Source organism: Diorhabda sublineata, chromosome 4, assembly GCF_026230105.1.
Source record: "Diorhabda sublineata isolate icDioSubl1.1 chromosome 4, icDioSubl1.1, whole genome shotgun sequence".
NCBI classification, from domain to species: domain Eukaryota; kingdom Metazoa; phylum Arthropoda; class Insecta; order Coleoptera; family Chrysomelidae; genus Diorhabda; species Diorhabda sublineata.
Window position 1 is genome coordinate 10,376,152 of NC_079477.1, and position 16,041 is coordinate 10,392,192.

The 16,041-nt window shown below is 29.8% G+C and overlaps 2 protein-coding genes across 2 annotated transcripts in view; one reads left to right on the forward strand and one right to left on the reverse strand.

Moving 5' to 3' along the window:
• Nucleotides 1-16,041, reverse strand: part of LOC130442985 (uncharacterized) — a 243,292-nt gene that overhangs the window by 215,490 nt on the left and 11,761 nt on the right. The window lies entirely within an intron of this gene.
• On the forward strand, nt 2,266-11,988 carry LOC130443600 (protein lifeguard 1-like). The gene is made up of 3 exons (XM_056778354.1): nt 2,266-2,348; nt 4,066-4,195; nt 9,703-11,988. The coding sequence occupies exons 1-3, from the start codon at nt 2,322-2,324 to the stop codon at nt 10,428-10,430; spliced, it is 885 nt and encodes a 294-aa protein (XP_056634332.1). The 5' UTR covers nt 2,266-2,321; the 3' UTR covers nt 10,431-11,988.

Genomic DNA, 16,041 nt, shown 5'->3' on the forward strand with positions numbered 1-16,041 from the left:
CAAAGATTAACAAAGATCAATACAAAAATATGGGTGAGTAATTTGATAAGTTAATGGAACTTCAAGTGTCTAAGGGACACATGGAACCGCTTAAGTAAGACGTGGAGGACGGTCAGTTTACAATAAATCTTAACGAATATAATAGTAGTAGGAATTAAATAGGTAGATTCATGATTCTTCACAGACTCATGAATATAAGACAAGAATTAGGTATCCGAGACGATACGTTAATGGAGTATAAAATATGGACACACTTTATAATTTAATATATGGTTAACAGATCTTAAATTTTCCCATCAGGCGTGGCGGGATAATTAGTACAAGATAGCTAGATCATATTTTAACTTTTTGGTAGAGGAAGTAGTTCATTTAATTCTGTGAACTATTTTCTATAAACCGAACCTTGCATTAGTTAAATAGAAATTCCGCTCTCTTACTTAAATTTTCATAATTCACTTTTCTCTTTTTATGGTGTTTGAACGAAGCATTAGAAATATTAACATGAGATTTTTCCTAGATACAACTGATTTTAAAATTGCACTTAAATCTTTGAAGATTAAGCAAAAGTACTTCGACTAATGTCATTGACACAATTGATTTCTAGATTTGTTTCTGATGATGTTTATAATTCAAACAAATTGCCGTATGTCAGTGTGATTATACGAAATTGTTTTAAATAATGTATAAAATACATGTTTAGCTATTTTGGAAAAGACAGTAATTGGAGGAAACCAAATCAGGCGAATATGACAAATGTGATTGTTGTTTAGCATTAAAACGTGTCAGTAAATTAGCATTTTATTGGTTTCCTTTTTTCTGAAAAATAAAAAATATCCACATTTGGAAACTTAAAACTTTGTGACAATAATTGATAGAAAAAACAATTGTTATTCTTTCCGAACAGTTTCTTCGAATTAAATCATATTAATTCGATTGTATGTTTTAATATTTCAAAGGAACAACAGACCATATGAAATAGTACATCCGAAATAATTTAAGTAATGGATAAAAGATATATATTTGTACTAATTGGACACACCTTGTTTATCACCAAAAATTTATTCTACATCATCGACTGCGGCTCAAATTTACCCTGCAAGTGGTTCGCAATAAGAAGTGAGGATAGAGCCAAAGAACATCTGCTATAGAGTTTATGACTACTGGTGTTGGTTGGTATTGAACTAGAAACTAGAAAGAAGACTTTGAATTGGTTTAGTGTTTCCAGTGCAAAATCAGGTCTTCTGTGTGTTAAAGTTTAATGCAATCCATTCTACAGAATCTAAGGAACGTTGAAGAGTATATCTTAATTTCAAACTCTATTAGATCAAATTAATCATTGGTCACTGTTGACAGTTAATATACTAAATTTATTCAAAGGTAATCAATTTGAAAAAAATATTATCGACAATTACGGCTCGATTTTACCTGACCAATTGGAACGTTATTTGGTGTTGTTTTAGTTCAGATGAGAAATTTCGAATGAGAAGTTGTTGTGATAAGATGCAATAACATCAAATTGCGAGCAATATCATCGCGGTATTAGCCAGAAACGTAGTTATTTTCGTATTTAGTGTTTTTACAGGTAAACAATGTTAATTTGTGTATAATTTTCAAGTATATTTTGATGTGTTATTTTTTAATAGACAATCCAGTTTTCTTGCTTCTATTTGGTTGTTGATGTTAATCTATGATGTCCTAAGCGCACAATTTCCAACACGGAGATCGGAGGTTCGAATCCTACGTCGAACATAATTTTTATTAAATATCCACTTGCTCATGGTCCAAAGGTGAGTTTAAACAATTTAAAACCATAAATGACCTCACCGAGGTATAACAGAGTAATGGGTGTGGGTGTAAATATATGGAAAATACTAATTCAAATAGATTAGAAATACAAAAAGAATAAGTTTTTAATTGGATATCTTTTTTGTTTTTTAAACTATTTTTATTTTTTATTATGCAATTCTTTTTCAATGAGTGACACTTTATTTTATTTTTATCCAAATGTATTTTATATACGGATATAATATATTACTACGCCTATGACTGAAAATACATCAAAATGTTTGTTTTCATTGTATAAGTTTGAGAAAGATTCACTTTTGGTTGTGTGATAATTTATATTTCAAGTAATCCACTTCAAATATTTCATCGATATTAGTAGACCCTTATATTAGGTGTCAGGTTAAATATGAGACTTGAGGCAAATGCTGAATACGGTGAACAGTTATGCATAGTTAAGGGAAATTTGTTATCATTTAGTTCAGTGCTAACGGACAATATTCTTTGCTGTCTACAGTGAATTCTGTGAGACAAGGTTCATGCCTTTGCTGGAACTACGCAAAACTGTAAGTAATATTAATCACTGATATTAGTACAAATATAGAAATATACGACTATTTCATTATTGCTTGAGTATTTTTCCACTTTTCTCTTATTTTATATATAACTGTATCTTATTTTTTATTCTATATATCTTTCAATTCAATATATATATCTTTCTATCTATTTTTTTATTCTCTATATCTGTCAATTAGATAATTGGGCTTTTCTATCCATTTCCACAAATTCAATAATGTTTAGCTGATATACTTGTCATTAGTTCACATTGTTTCATCTATTCTTATTTTTCTCTGTTTTGTTTTTAATTTATTTTGATATTTGATACTTGTTATTTTGTAACCATTTTCTTTCATTGTCAGTAATTGACTTTCATTGTTGGTTATTTCTTTAATTCTAGAAACTAATTTACATCAATTACAAAATAGATTTTCTATGCTGTATTTCTGTTTGCTAAGATTTAATATTTTTAAACAGACATAATATCATATCCTGACTAACATTTGTAAAATAATTTCTATAAATAATAAAATAAATATTGGAAAGTTGCTTTTCAATGCGTTCTGTTATGATGCTGGGGAAAACATTACAAAAAATGGCCCCTTATAAACTAAGATGTGATTATGTATGAATTAGTAGTGAATTTCATTCTTTTTTGAGCTGATTGATGTTTTTTTTTGTGTGGAAAAATTAGACTAGCTAGTTATTGGATACAAAAATTTCGTTCGTTAAGAGTGATCCGTTCGATTGTTATTTTTGCAATCGAATATCAAATCCTCATATTCGTCAATCAAAACCGATCACATGGTAAAAAAGAATCATCGCGTAGCGGAAAATATTTTCTTAAATTCCTTAAATTATTGTGTAGATGATATCTTCCTCAAAATCTTACCATTGTAGTATATCTGTTTTGTACTAATTCCCCAAAAGAAAAATTGCAATTCATTGATATACGGATATGATGGGGAGTTTCTTCAAAGTATATCTAAAAAAGTGCAATCTTTATTATGTCCTAGTAATAAAAGATTTTCCGTATAGATACAGGTTTTTACAACATTTACTACATCGAGGCGCTAATTTACTAAAGACTATGTATGGTTCCTAACCTATGTCTGAACGTATTAGGATTGTTTTGTATATCTCAGTTTAAAAACGTCATTTTAGGTATTTGAATTGTTCTTTTACTCAGCTTCAGTTACCTTCAGCTAGTGTCATTGTATAAAATAAAATGTTCATTGAATTGAGATACACTTCTCTTCTTAATCGTGCTTCTAATTTTTCAATATTTGTCGGTTTGATCCGAATTATTCATCTTCGGATATCCCGGTTACCCTTCAATACGTCCCTTTTCACCTATTTTTCTGCTAGGAAATATACCATCGAGATACTCACGAAAAGGTCGGGAGAAATAATATAATATTTTCACACGACATCAGGAAATAAATTAACCAGTAGTGGTACTGAATCTTTTTGCAAGAATTCCGTCGAAGAATATTGGTCTTATAGCTTGATTACCTTCAATCTTTATCCAAACATTCACTTTTTGTGGTGGGTTGGTGTTGATGAATAATTGTTTCACATACGTTACTCTGAATTTTCTTTTTTCTCTCCTTAAATGCTAGTACCAGTTTGCCAAGTATAAAGATCAATTTGATTAGGTTGCTACTATGACATGCAAATTACAGTACTACTACAAATTTAATGATGAAGGTATTTTATATTTAGAAAATAATGGATAATCGTACAAATATTGATGGAAGCACAGAACAATTATGTGGTGATACATCAAATGTTGCAGTTGAATCAGATTTGGGCACTTCGTCAATAACTTTCATCAATGATAATATACAACCCGGTATGTATAGGATTTATTTGAATATTGGTTATCATTGGTAATAATCTTCTTTTATGGTATTTATCGGTATAATAAAACAAATTTGCTCTTTATTCATTTGATATGAAAAAATCGACTAAATATGGCAAACTTACTATAATTTACAATAACTTAATTATGATTATCAGTAAAAAAGATGATTGTCAGAAAAAATTTTAGCTCGTGAATCGATCCAATAAATAAAATATTCATTAATTATAAAAATCATTTGGAAACCAGTTTCTTGAAAGATTCGTTCGCTTAGTCAATGTATTATTATGAACTTGAGATTTTCAGATAACCCCACCGTGATAGTACAAGTAGTTAAATCAAATTTGCGTGTATGCTAGTAAGTTTTACCATTCTAGCACCTCGAAATTATTCTCACAAAATACTCTGAATTTACTATAACCGCCAATCGTATTTTCTGTTGTCTATTTAAGACTTCTTTCCTCTATAGTCAATACGATCAAAACATCATTTGTTCCAAATTCATCATACTCCTTTGAAAATAATAGAACTAAAATCGATTTTGTGCGAAAGTGTACACCCATAGTGTTTTGTAGCAAAACGCACGAAATTCGATTTAACCAATAAGCGACATTTATACAGTCATGTGACCTATTTGAATGTAAGAACATAACGTTATTCTTCAAGTAACGTGTCTGTTATTTTATTTTTCTATAAATCTGTACTTCATCGCTTAAAAAATGACTGATAGTGCTGAATAAGAAGAGTTTTTCGGAAAAGTTCAATCTACTTCAAATCCAAGAAAGCGAAAAACAGATAGTGGAAAAAGAATGTACGGTACGAATGCATGTCAACGAAAGAACCAAGTGTATCTTGCTTAATGATGATAGAGTATGTAAAATTACACAATAAACAGCTGTTGAAAGACATGCTTTACATCATAATTTCTGGAAACATGATAGTGTTGTTTCTCAATAACTTCATAAGTGCGTACGTGGAAGCATCGAAAAGGTACGGACCAACTCGGGGTATATCTGCGTGATCTATTAGTACAAAATATTGGCTTCAATTTGATTCAAACCCTGTACCTGTATGTAAGAAAACATTTTTATTTGAATATTGGTCGCAAAACAGTAGCTAAGAAAATTCAGTAATGAAACCATTTTATAAGAAAATAGAGGTGGTGCCAGAGTATCAGAAAATATTATATTGTTACAAAATAAAATAGGGGAACAAATCATATCGTTTAAACATTACATCTTGTTTGTGACAAATTAATATTGTTAGTAATAAAAAAACTATCCAATTATTTGCGGACAGTTTCAGCTCTTCGCACAATAATAATATTGATGGTTTTCGCTTGGAAGTACAAAGTCAATATTGAATGGTTTTTCCCAGCACGTGGTCATTCATACATGATAGAAAATCGGGCACTTGGTATGACATTTTGGAATCTGTTGGAACTTTATGTACTGTTCCACGCAACTACATATTAGCTGATAGGAAGTTACTAAAAACGTAGTGACATCTACTAAAACATTTAAAATAATATAGGTGAGACGTGTTGTCATCGATTGCACAACTCCAAAGATTGGTTTAACCCTTTCTTATAGTTGATTTCCCACTTGTTTGCACACATTCTTTAAGGGGGGCATCGAGGAAGCTTAAAAAAATGGTGTGCGAAGTAGAAAATGTATTATAGAGATGCTATGCAAAATATCAGCAGCGAAGATTCAGATTAAGCATTCCATATTTTTATTATTTATTAGCATGAGATATTATTGTGAGATATTATTAGACCCTTTTAATTCAAAATCCTACTATATCCTGATTTCGTCCCGAAACGAATCAGATTTAAATAGTTTTTCTCTATAAAATTAAAGTTATTTGCCGTTTGATGAATTTTAATAAAACATTTCTTTCAAACATACTTTTTAAAAGAAAACAAATTATTGATATTGAACTATCAGAAAAAAGAAGTTGATTCCTAAAAATTATCACTTAACGGATTTGGTACTTTTTGGAAACAAGCTTTTCAATTGGTATATTCTGGTAATTGGTTCATATTCTCCATATTTTTTGTTTTTACTAATTACCTTGGCCGTTCGATTTACACAGTTTAGTGTTAACTGCGGCCATATCATGTAGCTCCCATAGTTCGGGCTGAAGCAGAATACGGTCCTTCCAGACTTTTTTTTTAAGTTTTTTTAAACGGTATATTAGTTCATAAAAAAAATTAATTTAAATACCTAAATGACGCGCCAGAACGTATTTGTTGACTGAGTATAAATACAGTTTAAACACAGTTGTTCGGATTTTTCTAAAAAAAAACACCCTCACGGCTGAGAGTATTCAATTTTGTAGAAAACAAGATGACGTATCGTTGGTGTATTGTACAATCAGTAGTGTAAAAACACCAAATAAAGTTTCCGTGCAAGTCCCTCGAGAGAAAATGCGACGAAAACAAGTTTTATCTATTGGTATTTAAAAAATCTTAACTTATGGTTATTTTTAACTGTATTTTGAAACAGATTTGGAAAATTATATGATATGGAAACTACACAATACAAAAAAAAATCCAAAAAACTGCTGTTCCAACTAAATTCGATTGCTGGAAAGTCCGGAAAAGGGCATTTCGTGAAACATCTCGTCCGTTGGCATTAAAACGACAAAAAAACCAACATTATCGAAGAACTTAGTGCCTCAACTTCAGTTGGCTGTTCAAAAGATATAGGAGCATCAATGGATATCAACATAACAGAAATTGCAAAAAGTGATTCCCCATCAAATATTTTAGAAATTTCTTCATACTCGCCCATATTAGAAGTAATAAGAAATCCATCCTAAGAAATTACAAATGATAACGCAGTTATGGTAAAACCACATTTTCGGAGTAAATATGTACAAACATCTACCAAAATGATTTCTAAGTTGATCACCGTATAAATTTAAAACTGTTGAGTCACCCACATTGAAAGCTTTAATCAAAACATAACCACCTTTACGAATACATTTTAATAGAGTTCAAGCAAACAAATGTGATATTAGCAAAGAAGTAGCAACCATGAATGCATCTCCCTTATGTAGATTGTCCGATCTTGCTACGATAAATCCTATTTCGGCCATCATTTCAATTATAATAGTTTTGGAAACCCTTACAAAAACAGAAATCACACTAAACAACCAATTACCTCCTTGAAAGCGACCACTAAGTTTCAATATTTACTTACTTTCTACGTCACAACCGCAGTAATCAATAGAAACGTGTTTTCTGTCACGTGTTATTATTCAAACTATCATCAATTTATATTTGCGATTCATAATATATATAATATACGTTATGATATAATACAATTCAACCTAAATTCATAAATAAGAAGTGATATGTAAATTACCCAATTACCCAAAATACTGACCACTGTAAGGACCCTATTGATTATTATTAGAATACAAAACAAATGGCAACACTTTAAGAAAAATTCAATAGCCAGACAAAACTACCACTTTGGTGCAATTGTACGTTGAATATAAAAGTTTCAAGCATAATTTTCTCAATTAGATCCTAAAATTCTTTCGTAGTTGAAAACTAATAGAAATAAAGCAATTTTGAGAAAATAAAAAATTTCATAAACCTCTTAAAATTTCCAAGAGGAATTAGAAAAGTGTAACTTTTATTAAGCACTGCGAGAACTTCACAAATGTTTTATAGAATGACGATTCGTACGAGGATGGAGAAGTGACTTTAGCCTGTCTAAATTTTACATAAATGTGACAAATATATTAGTATTAATATTCATATTTTTGACGTGAAAGAACAATGAAAGAAACTGAGAAAAAGTAACGAAAATATTTTCTTGGAAGTATTCATTCCTGAGAAACAATTCAGGTGGTTGTTTGTTTTCACAACACAGATGAGTGAAAGTCCAGGACTGTCATTTACTAAGACTGAACTAGAGCCGATTAGCGTTACAATTTATTGCCTTATCCGCCTTAGTTACCTGATCTAGCTGCGTATGAATACTTTCTGTTCTTAAACTTTTGATTGAAAACGATTTCGGATAAATTAAAAGGAGATGATAAAGGTAAATGCGTTTTTTAAGAACTGAAATATTTTTTTGTATCTTAAAAAAATGGAAATTGAAAATGTAGAAAAGAGGAGTGAAGTAATTTTTTATTAAAAATCCACTTTTCTGTTAAACTGCCATAATTACTATTACTTTATCAAGCCGAAGACCTCCTGCTCAGGGGTTTGTTTGATATAATTAGTATATGCGTTTTGTTGCTAGGGAGAAATGTTCAATATATAACAATTAAAAATGAGACAATATGATGATATTCCCTCTAGAATTGCAAGGAAGGCTGGAAAGGCAATGCAAACCTTCAAACGAGAATAAGACAATTTTTTTAAGTGCGTTTCAGAAAATGCTCTCTGTGGGCTTAATATTTTAGAGTAGAGGAGAGTTTTATATTAAATAAGAATAAAATTATTTGAAGCAAAGTTCAAAAGGGTACTAACCAAAAGAATTCAGTGTATTATGTAGACAAACTTTCCTGAAATCTATTCATGACTCACTGAATGTAACAAGGTATCATTATTTTTTGGTTTTTTTGGTGAATATCGGCTTCAAGAACTTGAAAATAAGCTTTTGATAATTGATGCTAAAGACGAATTTAAGAGCTTGAAATTTTTCAGGGATTATATTTTTTGCAGCCATATGGCTTAATCCAAGAAAGAAAGGATTTAAATGCCAAGTATTATCATGGGTTTCCAATAATGGCTAAAAATGAAATTTGAAAGGGGGTACTTTAAGATGAACCAATGTTTTCAGGGCTATCGTTTATGGAAATACCAAATAATTAGTACAAAACCATTAGCATAGTCGGTATCATTCAATTCTTGAACCAATTGAATTTTATAGGCTTTTAAATGCAAATCTGCCTTTAAAATCAAATGTAAGAACGAAAAATGGTACCGGAAAAGCTAAGATTCTTTATGGATGACCTAATAAAGAAAAAATAAAAGGGAAGCTTTCAAAATTTTAAAAGTTATTAACGAAAATTATTTGGCTTTTCTGTAAACGATGGCGATGAAAATATTGGCTCTCCTTCAAGTACCCTTTTAAGTTTCATTTTTAACCATAGTTGGAATATCATGGAAATACTTGGCAGCTTAAGGTAATTTTATACGTTCTTGAAATAGCGCTCAGAACCAAAACTATTGTTAACCTACAGACAAGGACACTGTACTTTACAGCTTATCGGAAAATTCCCTGGATTATTGCAAAATATACAAGTCTTAAACAACCCTGGCCAGGAATGCATATCCTCAGAAGATGAAGTTTTGTCACATGTGCATAGACTAATCCTTGATATAATTGGTATCTAAGTTATAAAAATACAATACTGTACTGGTATGACAGAAAAAATATTGTCTGAAAAGAAACCAAATAAGTTGATTTATTTCGGAGAATATACGTTTATAGTGATAGATATAATCCTGAATTTATTTTTTTTTTCAGTCAATGAAGAGGCCTATTCAAACGGATTCAATTTTGAAAACAAGGTTATAAGAAGCAATTTCTGTTTAAAACTTTTCCTAATTATAAGTACTCAGTTTGTCATTACTTCAGGAATCACTAGTTGGTTTATAACCGATAACAGTATTACAAATTTCAATAGAAAAAATTTATCGCTGTTAATTATTATTGCTGTTGTATCAATAATGAATTTTATTATGCTGGGATTCTGCGGAGAACTTAGAAGACAGTTTCCTGTGAACTATGCATTCTTAATGACAGTTACTATTTGTAAAGCATTTTTATTGGCTACAATAGCTAGTTTTTATGACAATTTAATTATAGTTATATCTGTTTCATTAATATCAATGACATTATTATTATTGAGTATTTCGGCTGCTCAAACTTTTGTCAAATTCAATTATTTTGTAGGATTGATATTATGCTTTTGTTTTATCTTTATTTGCGATTGCTTGATTCATTTCTTCAGTTCATTGAGTATTTTGGACATGTTATATTCTTCATTAAGTGCTCTGATTATTACAGTTTACTTCCTTCATGAAGTACTGAGTATGGTACAAGGAAATCATACATTTAATATAGCCCCTCACGAATATATATTTGCTGCTCTGTGTACATATCTTGACGTACCAAATGTTATATTTGGTGTATGTTTCATTTGTATTGGAAACTTTAAAGAGTCAAAAACAAAAGATTCGAGTATACCGTGAAATTTCCAGTGAAATGATGTTCAACGAATAGTTACATTATTATTGTAATAACTATAATGTTTTGTTTTTGTTCTAGTAATGGATAGTTAATCTACATCTAAAACAAATGGTATAGAATATGCGATTGATTATTGTCCTTCCAAGTATGTAATTTCGAATGATGTTTCGGGTTGAGGACTCAAAATGAAACTGTCGAAGATTTTTTTTTAAATGCCAACATTTCAATCATTTATTTGATCTTTATCAAGGCTAAAATTATATTATAGCTCAAACCTTGATGAAAATAAGTAAAAAGATGTTTATATAAATGAATAGGATATACTGCATCTAAAACAAACATAAACAAATAAGAACATTGTTGTATAAAACAGAAGAACAATTAAAAAGTTATTTAAAGAAACTGATACACACACATATAAGTAAAAACCTGTGCAAACAACATACCTTTTTAAATTATTAGACATCAGTCAAAAGATTAAATTCATATATACATAGGTATTCCGCACGAAGAGATAATTCTGTTTAGATACATCTATCAGTGAATGGATACTTCCAAACTTTTACAATATTAACAAAAGCATGGACGGTAAAAATTGTTGGAATTATTACCATCTAGTACTAGTCCGGTGAGTGTGTATATGTACCATGTATTTTTAGCCTTGATAAAGATTAAATACAAGATCGAAACGTTGCATTTTAAAAAATTCTTGTACAATTTCATTTTGATTCCTCAACCCGGAACACCATTCGAAATTGATTATAATATAAAACTATAATTATGATGCTTACCTGTAAAAATTTAAGAAATTTGGAGATAGAGGCACAAGTGTTCACAGGGATACTCAAAAGTTTTGCTTCGGGACTTGCAAAATGTTGAGTAGATAACCAAAATTATTATTCACTAAGTGTCTTTTGAATCTCAGGAGTATATTAGTTTCTTCCGCTAATACCGTTTGTATCTTTAATATGTTGAAGCACCCAAAAATTGTATAAACAACTATCCACCTGTTATTAGGTAATTATTGTAACCTCAATTTCTCTAAATAATGTAACTATTGAATTTTCTGCTTCCTGTGTCATAAATTCGCATCGCCACTTTAGTCATTCAAAAGATTGACTTTGAAAACCCATTTTTATAACTGTATAATATTTATAAACAATTTTGTTATTTTGTCATAAAAAGGGATTAAGATCCTAAAATAAGTCACTCAATATTTCTCCTTGCCATCATATACAGGGTGATTCATTAAGAATGTCCAATCTCTGAAATGTAGATTCTAGACCTCAAAATATGATGATTCTGCTCAACATGCCTTATGCAAATATTGCTGGTTTCCGAGTTCAAAGTTTAAATTTAAATTTTGATTTTCGCAATAATTTTTTATGTTTTCAAATTTTCTCTTTGAAAATTGGCAATTTTACGTTCTTTGCCATGAGGATCATAATTTGCACTCTAATTTAAAATTGCTAAAAGAGGGTGCTAGTTACACTTGTTTGTGTTAATTAAATCAAAGTAAACTTTTTTTGGGCTAAGTTTACAACTAAAATAATAGAAAAATATCAAATAGCGTTAAATTCCACCAAAAAAAGTTACTCTTCTTTGATTCGTGTAACTCAATCGGTTATCGAGTTATTTGCTTCTAAAAGCGTCTACAATTTGCCCATTTTTGCAAGATAAACAAAATATTAACCCAGATTTTCTGGATACAATTCTTTTTACTGATTAGGCAACATTTACCAGACGAGGAATATTTAATTATAAAAATAATCATTTGTGGGATTCTTAAAATCCACATGCTATGAGGGAAACACCTTTTCAGCACGAGTTTAAGGTTAACATTTGGTGTGATGTAATATGTGGGTATTTAATAGGTCCTTTTGAACTGCCCACCAATTTAAATGGACCTCTTTATTTAGATTTTCATCAAGAACATTTACACGAATTACTAGAGGATATACCTCTAGCTTTAAGACAAAATATGTGGTTTTGGAACGACGGAGCACCACCACATTATTCTTTACAAGTTCGTCAATACTTAAACGAACATTTTCCGTATCGATGGATTGGTCATGGAAGTGAGTTTGCTTGGCCACCAAGAGGCCCTGATTTAAATTCTTTGGATCAATTTGGTCGCAAATGAAGGCATTAGTTTACAAAGAAAAAATTACTTCTCTTCCACAACTGCGACGGAAAATAGAAGAAGCCGCGGATGTAATTAAAAATAATAGACAAGGATTATTTGATATTAAGAGATCTTAACGAAAGCGGATCATAAAGTGTATTGAAGTAAATGGTGGGCATTTTGAGCATTTGCTTTGAAGTTTTTTATTTTTGTTTACAAATCTGTTATTGTTACATATTTAAGGAATAATAAAATTTTTTTATGAAAAAATTAAAATTTATTGAACTTTTTAGAAGCAAATAACTCGATAACCGATTGAGTTACACGAATCAAAGAAAAGTAACTTTTTTTGGTAGAATTTATCGCTTTTTAAATTGTCAAAACATAGAAAATTATTGCGAAAATCAAAATTTAAATTTAAACTTTGAACCCCGTATCTCGGAAACAAGCAATATTTGCATAAGGCATAAGACATTCTTAATGAATCACCCTGTATATGATGGCAAGAAGAAATATTGAGTGACTTATTTTAGGATCTTAATCCCTTTTTATGACAAAATGACAAAATTGTTTATAAATATTATACAGTTATAAAAATGGGTTTTCAAAGTCAATCTTTTGAATAACTAAATTGCAAAATTATGTCAATTAGTAGATCATAGTGGTTGGAAAGTACTAAAATTGTTCATACGAGAAATAGAACCTATTTCTATTCTAACATATTGATTCCATACCTTTATATATGTTTATTAATGTTGCACATTTGTATTCAAATTTCCTTATATCACAACTTAATGATGTTAACTTTAGACATCTCCCTGTCTGGCAGTACAACCTCGATTCGAGTTTAATGTATCCAATCTAAGTAATTTCACTCATGAAACGACGTCTCTCGAGGATATATATATATATATATATATATATATATATATATATATATATATATATATATGTATGTATCTACGTGAAGATGAAGAAGTAATTGGAGTCCTGTTACGTACGATCTTTAGTATGAGAAAACAACATTTGTAAGGGGTTATAAATTGTCTATATATAGTTAGAGATTTACATAACGGCATAGATTTCAGCAATACCTTATTGGTAGATAACGTAAAGTTTAAGTTTGAACTATTATTGAAAATAAAGGGTGAAAATAGCACTTTTTCTAATTATAAGTTTATTCATAGAAATAACGATTATGTAGAAATATACCAGGATTAAATTGAAGTAGCGATATAGTGAATTATATAAATTTGGAAACAATTGAAAATTATTTATTTCTATTTTCTGGTATGGTCACAACAAAATTGATACCAAAGTTAACGATGTATCTACTGTGTATTTTCAAGTTTTATTGCTATAAATTGCTTCTATTAGATAAACTAATTTTCTTGTAATAATTTTTTTAAGTATCTCATTCTTACTTCCATTCATCTCACGCTCATTTAGACATTTCCTTTTCTAGTACATCATTAGGAATTGTTTATAATCTTCAATAGATCGATCAGTTAATCACTATATTCCAATTATTACTGAAAAATCCATGGCATCTTCCATTTCGATAAATTTTCATTTTTTTTGTTTGATCTACGAAATGATCGTCAATTCAATTTACTATATTTCATTTGAAATATGATATTAACTTTCACCTTAATCATTTACCAATTATCTTAATATGACATTTAATTTTCTATAGATATACAGACTTTGGTAATTATTATTATTATTAAAAATTACTATAATATATAGTTTAGTATAGTACTTAATTTGCTTTATGTAATAAAAGTACTAGCAGATGATTATGCCCTGAAGGCGACGCAGGCTTAAAAAAGCGAGCCAGCTCAGTTTGAATAATAGATATTTTTTTAATTTGATTTGACTCACTATTGCGATGGTTTGGAGTCTCTCTGCTGCATTCCTCCATTTATTATTATTCATGACGGCTTAATGTCAGTTCTCTATTTTTATTTTTTCTAGATTATCTCTACATGTTTCTATCCATTTTTTCCGTGGAGACCACTTTTTCTTTTTCACTCCTCCTCCTGTTACTAGGGATCTTTTTACTTAACTATCTTGCTTTAACTACATATCCCATTTCATATTGGACCGTATAATATATGCTTTGACCTCTGCTTTCGTTCTTCTCTTCTATTTGATTTGCTCCTGCACTCATTCAAAAAATCCTTCTTAGTACCTCAGCCTCCCTTATGTTCATTTTATTTTCTTCTTTTTTGTTCATTATCGAATATCCGCTGCCATAAAGCACCGTTGGTTGTGTAACTTGGCGGTTCTTAAAATATCTTTTGATCTGAATAGTTGTCCTAGATTTCCAAACGTTTTGTTGCTATTTGGCCGGTTTCACCTCTTTCGTTTGTTGCTATCCCTCCTAGGCATTCGAACTCCTGGACTTTATCAAATCTATACTCCAATGCTCTGTCGTCACTTTTAATTGGTCAAGTTACTCAAATCCTTTCCCATCTCCAATTTTTAAGTGGATTTCAGAAAATGCTGTAGAAAACATTAACTAAACTATGTTGTTGGGATATTTTGATTAGCTATCCGAAAACTTTACTCCGAACTCTGTCATATTCGATGACTAATTGTAAATAATAATTATTAGTTTTCACAAATTACGTGAATATGTGGCACCAAATGAAACGTTTTTAATGAACGAGATTATTTATTGCATTTGATGAATATTTGCGGCAAGAATATGTCTAACATGTAGAAAAAAGAAAATCAGCAATTGCTGTAACGATACCAGGTATCATCTGGGTCTCACATTTTCTTGAAGAAATCAAAAATCCAGATTTTGAATCATGCTACAACAAATGAAACTATCAGCGGAACCTTCCAAAATTGTCAAATCTATGTAAAAGTGCCAAATAATATATAAAAGTTAATTTACATTTTGTTAATAAAACATAAGTTGATTGAAAATTGATTTTTGTGCCTGGTCGTTCTGGCATCCATTATGTATCTGGTCTCTAAGATATAAAATTTCAATAATGTACTGGTGGGGCACAAATAACTGTTGTTACTTGTTTCTGTCAGAGTTATATCGATACATCGAAAATCCTATATTTTATCAACAGTTCTAAATTGAATCAGCGTTGATTCGATACTTTCAGAAGACTCAAGGTATTAAGATTACATTTGAAATAAAAAATTCATATCTTCTGTTTCTGTTCAAATGTTTTTTAAATCAATTTTCCTCCAGAATTGTAAGAAATATTGTTTCAATAGGTCTTCGAAGTTCCCAGATGCTAATTTTTAAAATTTTAGTTTGGGACGATTCTGAGCTAGTACAAAATTTATAATTCAAACTTTATACATTATTATTTCTTAAAGTAATGTACTATGCACAATCAGAATCTCTTGACTAATGAAAGTTCTATTAAAAAACTTGTTAAGTTTTCTAAGAATTAAAAAAAATTATTTTGGCGGTTGTTATGGGAGACCTTATATTGTTACTATAATTTTTTCCA

Coding starts and splice junctions, on each gene's coding strand:
- LOC130443600 (XM_056778354.1), top strand. CDS start 2,322: ATGCCTTTGCTGGAACTACGCAAAACT. Junction 2,349..4,065: donor TGCTGGAACTACGCAAAACT/GTAAGTAATATT, acceptor TTTTATATTTAG/AAAATAATGGATAATCGTAC. Junction 4,196..9,702: donor CAATGATAATATACAACCCG/GTATGTATAGGA, acceptor TTTTTTTTTCAG/TCAATGAAGAGGCCTATTCA.